Source organism: Sinocyclocheilus anshuiensis, unplaced genomic scaffold, assembly GCF_001515605.1.
Source record: "Sinocyclocheilus anshuiensis isolate Anshui unplaced genomic scaffold, SAMN03320099.WGS_v1.1 scaffold1083, whole genome shotgun sequence".
In the NCBI taxonomy this organism is placed as follows: domain Eukaryota; kingdom Metazoa; phylum Chordata; class Actinopteri; order Cypriniformes; family Cyprinidae; genus Sinocyclocheilus; species Sinocyclocheilus anshuiensis.
In genome coordinates, this window is record NW_015544206.1 from 424,851 (window position 1) to 431,505 (window position 6,655).

General features: G+C 37.9%; 1 protein-coding gene across 2 annotated transcripts in view; it reads right to left on the reverse strand.

Annotated features, from left to right (window-relative positions):
- Positions 1–6,655, reverse strand: part of wdr13 (WD repeat domain 13) — a 15,776-nt gene that overhangs the window by 8,281 nt on the left and 840 nt on the right. The window contains exons 2-5 of one of the 2 annotated variants that reach the window (XM_016497488.1): positions 4,938–5,017; positions 4,482–4,713; positions 4,075–4,184; positions 3,703–3,833 (exon numbers count right to left, since the gene is read on the reverse strand). In XM_016497488.1, coding sequence (XP_016352974.1) covers positions 3,703–3,833; positions 4,075–4,184; positions 4,482–4,713; positions 4,938–4,978 — 514 coding nt within the window. In that variant the 5' untranslated portion in view covers positions 4,979–5,017. Of the gene's footprint in view, positions 1–3,702; positions 3,834–4,074; positions 4,185–4,481; positions 4,714–4,937; positions 5,038–6,655 lie in introns of those variants that run through there. The other variant, XM_016497489.1, reaches the window with a different exon arrangement.

Below are 6,655 nucleotides of genomic sequence, written 5' to 3' on the forward strand. Positions count from 1 at the left end.
TGACTAAAATTAAAAAAGTGAAAAAGCATAATAGGACCCCTTTAAGCACTGACAGTACATACAGAAACATATAAGAGACAAGCCCTCTCGCCCAGTTTTGGATCTCCTGCCAGAAAGACTTTCCTCAACTGGCAACAAAGGCAATGATTAGCATTTTGCCTTTTGCCACAACCTATCTTTGTGAAAGTGCATTCTCCTCCCTCTCCTACCTGAAAAGCAAATATCGTGCAAAACTGCAGCCTGAGTCTGACATGATACTCTGCCTAACAACATCAATATCCCCCAGAGTAGACGGCCTTTGTGTAATTCACCAGGGTCAGTCATCTCATTAAAGACGTCTTAAACTTAAACCTGAAGTTCAGGTAAATATATAATTGTCCACATGTCAGTAAAATTAAAATGTATGAAACTGCAAATCTATTAAAATAAAATAGACAACCGTGAACAACTTAATACATTGTCATTTTAATTGCAACATATATCTTTGTTATGATGCATAAAACTTTTTAACAATGAAAATATACAGCCAATGATGCATGTGCAACAACAACAACATAGTTTAAATTGTCTTATAATATAACTAGCAAAATGGGTCAGTCATCTCATTAAAGACGTCTTACACTTAAAGCTGAAAATCAGGTACTGTAAATATAATTGTCCACCTGACAGTAAAATTAACATGTAAAGTTCTGTTAAACTTAAAACTGAAGGTTATGTAAATGTATAATTATCCACCTGACAGTAAAATTAACATGTGAAGTTCTGTTAAACTTAAAACTGAAGGTTATGTAAATGTATAATTATCCACCTGACAGTAAAATTAACATGTGAAGTTCTGTTAAACTTAAAGCTGAAGGTTATGTAAATGTATAATTATCCACCTGACAGTAAAATGAAATGTAAAGTTTTATTAAAATTTAGGGGTGCTCCGATCAGGATTTTTGAGGCCGATCACCGATCACAGAAAGCAGTATCTGCCGATACCGATCACCGATACCGATCTTTTTAAAGCCTTCTTTATATCATGTAGAATTATTTATAGTGATGATCCAATCAATATTTTTAGACATTTATTCAGAGCCTGAATTTAATTTTTGAAAATGAATTCCCCTCTTAGGTGACTCTTGTGAGAGGGGATTTTTTAATTTGAGGGGTGGAGGGGGGCATTTTTTAGACATTTTTCAAAAATATATATTTATCTCCTAAATGTCTGATTATGCACTCCATTTTTGTTTTGACAATCGTGCGATTGTTGCACAATAGCTTACACACAGCACAAGCCTGATTTCGTGAGCTGTATGTGACGCAGTGTTACACCAGGTCCACACATACTCCATTTGCAGTGCGTATGCAGTCCATGTGTGGTACGTAAGCGATGCAGAAGCAGCTTTCACACAGGAGTCTGCAACTGATCCGTGGCTGTTTACCATTTTACCAAATTATTTTGATTTCAAATCCAAACATTGTTACTGAAAATGCTTTTTCAGCATTGTGATTCTTTTTTTACACAGTCCAGTAATACAATCTTTCATAGACGTGTTTAAATGCAATAAATATAAGAAACACATTATTCAATGCTTTTTACTTTTGCATTTACTTCTAGATTTAGGCTATATATTAAGTTGCTCAGGCAAGTTGCAAAACATTTAAACTACTTTTCTTACATTATCACAAACATTCTAAATTAAAACTTACCATTGACAAAAACAGTCAGCTCTACTGCCTTTTCTTTTGCATTTAATTCTTTATTACAAGCAATCCCACGGTTCATAACCTCCACGAGTGCCGTCTATAATTGCCTTGTTTATCTAAAAGTGCTCTTTTCCTTTAAACCTAGCCAAAAAGCCATAGCCTATGTGTTGAATGTGAAACACAGTAGACTTTAATTATATGCATTTATGGTGTAATTACTACATTTTCGTGTCAATCCATGTTCATATCATATTTACCGCAAACAATGTGCTGTCACTTTAATTCAGCGCGTGCAGCGGAAACTATCTCCACACTGTTGCAGACGCACCGCAACTGGAACACATTGCCGGACCGCAACCGTGTGCAGTGTGTGAACGCGTTATCCGTTAACATGAGCGCAGAAAAATATATGCACCACATACGCACTGCAAACGGGGTAATGTGAACCTGGCGTTATGTGTGTGCGCTGCGAGTGTGCATGAGCGCACGGTCTCCAGGAGTTAAACACTGGCAAGAATTAAAAAGAAATGCAATTTATAAACTTACGTAAGTGTATTTACTTGTCTCATTAGTGTGTAGTGCAGTTGTCGTTGCTAGGAAACGCTTGTTTTGTTTGCCTCGATTGTACAAGTGACAATTCCTGTGTTAACTGTGCAGTGTGCAGATGCTTATAGTGCAGACGTGATGTGAATTGAACCCATTTGCGTATTTTGAGAGAGAGAGAGCGCGCGGTGATTCACTCACGCTGTTTGTGAAATTATGTTTCACAGAAAGTTTTCAAATTACTTTATAAGTTATTTAATGAAGAAATATGAATTGTACCTCACCTTCAGCATTATAATTATTTCACCCGCGCCGGACAGAGACTGAGACGGTGACGCTGCATGTCGTGCCAAACCTCTCACAGCAGGCGCGTCATCAGCTTGAGATCGGTTTATGAGATCGGCCTTTTTAGAGACCGCCGATCAATCATCCCAAAGCGATTATCGGCCGATTGTGATCGGTAGCCGATCAATCAGAGCACCCCTATTAAAATTAAAGCTGAATTTCATGTAAATGTATAATTGTCCACCTGACTGTAAAATTGAATGTAAAGTTCTATTAAAATTAAAGCTGAAGTTCATGTAATTGTATAATAGTCCACCTGACAGTAAAAGGAAAATGTATGAAACTGCAAATAATTAAGACAACTGTGAACAACTTAATAAATTGTGATTTTAATTACAAAATATGTTTGTTACGATGCATAAATCTTTTTGAAAGATTTGAAAATATATGAAAATATACAGACAATGATGCATGTATAACAACAACATAGTTCTAATTGCCTTAACATAATATAACTAGCGTAATATGATTGGTTTCTATTAATATCAGAGGCTATGTTTGACACATTTTGTATCAGGGGGTCCTTGCCCCATGCCTCTATCGTCTAAGGGGTCCTTGACCTGAAAAACGTTGAAGACCCCTGCTATAATAGGATTCAGGTCTCAACAGTGTAAGCTTTTCACTCACATTTGCAACTAAAAATAGATGTGTGCAAACTGTAAAATGTATTTATGAGCATGTGTGTCAAGGTCCTTGTCGGTTCTTTAATAACATATTTTTAAAACTTTTTATAACTTTTTTTAATGCACTCCTAAATTTTCCAACTTAGGAGCACATGCTCCATGGGAAAAAAAGGAAGCATCAAGCCCTAAGATTGCAGAATCAAGAAGTCACTGTCTAAAGTATAAATCTGTTTATTTTATATATTTATTTTCTCATCAAGATCAAATATTTTTTCATACTGCTTCATTTTGAAATTATTTATTTCTAATTTAGTAAGTATTATGTTGATAAATCTGTGGCATGCAGCATTTGTTATTTACTATTTTTAAATTTAATAGGCTTTGTATTGACATTCTTTCACCCTGCTCTTTAAGGTACTGAAAATTTAAAAAACTCGTATAGACTAGAGTAATTTTTGTTGGTCACCACCCTTAGTCATATCATTAACAGCTCACTCACCCGCTGAGTCCACATGCTGGTCAAAGATGTGGTGCATGCCGGCAAAGGCGTAGTTCTCACTGAGGGTGGTGTCACCTGCCATGGCCCGACTGGCTTCTGCCACCGAGGTGGGCACCAGACTACCTGGAGGCCTAGCACATAAGATAAAACCAGAGAATTATTCATAAAGTATAAATCTGTTGCACACAGTGCAAAACACGGTAATAACACCCGGCATCATATTTGCTTAATGAAATCCATTACTTGTTTCTTACTAATTTTGGGATGCTGATTCAGCAAATAGTACCTGTTTTGCTTAAGCATGTCACACTTTCTCACAAAACATTATGCATTCCATAACATTTGTCAGATGAAGAAGTTAGTGGGCTTTACCTTTCATCATACACCGCCCTGTTCATCTGGGCTTGCAGCTGGTACGAACCACGACTTACTGATCTCCGGTGGCCTCTGGCACCCTGAGCCCTGGGATCCTCCTCGAAGTCCTTATTGAAAGACCGAAAAGAGGATAAAAAAGACCACAAAAAGAGAAAAGTAGGTAGTAATGAAGGATGATTTTAGAGTTTAGCACTACAGCAACATAAAGCCCATCATGCTCGCAATCTACATGCACTGCAGCTCTCACACAACACAATGACCTGGATCTGAATTGCTATTTATATCAAGGACTATATAGATGTTCTATCTTGCCCTCTGTCTGTGTTTTTGTGGGGCATATTTCAGCCCAGAACTCCTTATCCGCATTTCTCGAACCCTTTTCCCTGTTTCTGAATGCACCTAACCTCCATGCGATCCAGTGTGGTGCGGGAGCTGCGCACACTGCTGGCTCTGAAGCTGCTCTGCTCTGACAGAGGCCCGTAACGCAGGGCGAGCAACTGACTGCGCAGACGCAGATACTGCCTGCGCAGCCCCGGCTCAAAGCCACACTTGGCATTCTCGCGGAGCAGCTGGCTGCGCCGGCGGATGTACTGCGTGCGGAACTGGGGGAACGTAGGTGTGCGGTAAGCATTGTACCTGAGGAAGAAGACAAAAAGAGGCAATAATGTGACACATGATTAGGCCCTACACGTCAAAAAGGTACATATAGTAAGCATTGTACCTGAGGAAAAAGACAAAAAGAGGCAGAAGGACAGAAAATAGAGAATGATATAACAAATGATTAGGCCCTACACATGTAAAAAAGGTACATATATATATATATACATGGAGTTCCATTCCAATGACAATCTTGCACACACCTTGCGTCCACTGCCAGCACCTGCTGCCAAATAGCAGCCATGAGATCCACAAACACAGAGAGATGCAGGAAACACAAGGGCTGCAGGAGACACAAATACACTAGACATTAAATAAATAAATAAGAAAAAAACTAATATATATAAAACAACTAAAGATGTCAAAAAATTATTTGTATATCAATTTAGTTGAGATATGATACAAGTTTTCATAAAATAACACTAATAACCCTTAATATAAACAATAAATGCAATTAATAATGTAATTTAAAGGTTTTCAAACTTTTTGATGTTAAAGGGGTCCTATTATGCTCTTTTACAAAGCCTTGATTTTGTTTTGGGGGTGTAGTCTTGATTTTGTTTTGGGGGTGTACTAGAACATGCTCTCATGCTTGGTGGTTCGAAAAACACGTTATTTTTCACATAATTTACATTATTAAAATACCTTTCTCTCCAGCCTGGCACAAACGGCTCGATTAGTTCTGGCTTTGATGAAGGTCCGCCTTCCGAAAAACAAAATGTGTTGTGATTGGTTAGCTGTCCCAGTGCGTTGTGATTGGCGAACAGCTTAGACGGTGTTTCAGTACTGCCACGCCCCTTGCTCCGTTTTTCAACAAAAACTTTTGGGCAAATCCGGCACTGTACTCCCTCATGTTGTGGAAGCTGTCCTCAATAATATGCGCAGCACACAATAGCAAATTGGGGTTATAATGCTCAGGGACAGAGTTAAAAAATTAATTGCAACCACTGTTTCCTGACATCATCCGCTTTCGGAAGCCCAAACAAAGACGTTTGGGCACGGAGGTGAAAAAAACAGCGTTTCAGGCGGTCGCGCACCGGACGAGAAGCGCAGCGTCGCGCCACGTCTATAAAATTCAAATACTTTATTTTATATGAGTGTAGGCACACCGGAGATACCGTTCGGCATCTGTCCGCGGCGCCCAGCTACGTCGTGTTGTACTTGTAAGAATTGTTCTAGACATGCCGAAAATTTGAAGCTACAGCACAGCAGCTCTTCTTCTTGGTTTTCTCTGATGCACTAACTCTGCAGCAGCACTTCTTCTTCATCGTCTCGTCTGATGCACTCACTCAACCAAGCGTTCTAACCACAACCTCGCCCCTCCCCACCCCCCAACCATTCTAATTTCTGTAGGCGGGAATTATTTGTAATGATATTCTAATGGGCCGCTTTGTGATATCACAAAGCCCTGAAAACAAACGCTGTAGTCCGTTTGAAAACGAAATATCTCCCTTTGGAGTGGACTTTGAGATTTGTAACTTTCTAGATCTTTTTTATGGCCAAACATACACACTACACACTGACTAAAATTAAAAAAGTGAAAAAGCATAATAGGACCCCTTTAAGGACCCCCAAATACAGCGATTCCCTTATGAGAGACTCTAAATACAATAAATACGTGTTTATAAACATAAAGGCAGCTGCATATTTTATGTGCAAAATCCATTTATATAGTGTAAGGAAACTATTCTATGTTATATTATTAAGAATAAAGTAAATTAAATCATTGTTTCCAAAATGAAATATTTGGCTTTTGCATTGTCATTTTACTATAACAAAATGTTAAAATGTTATCTGAAAATATTTACGTTTAACTAACTTGACAACGTTCATAAAATTATTTTTAGAAAAAAATATCATATATATATATATATATATATATATATATATATATATATATATATACACACATATATAAAAA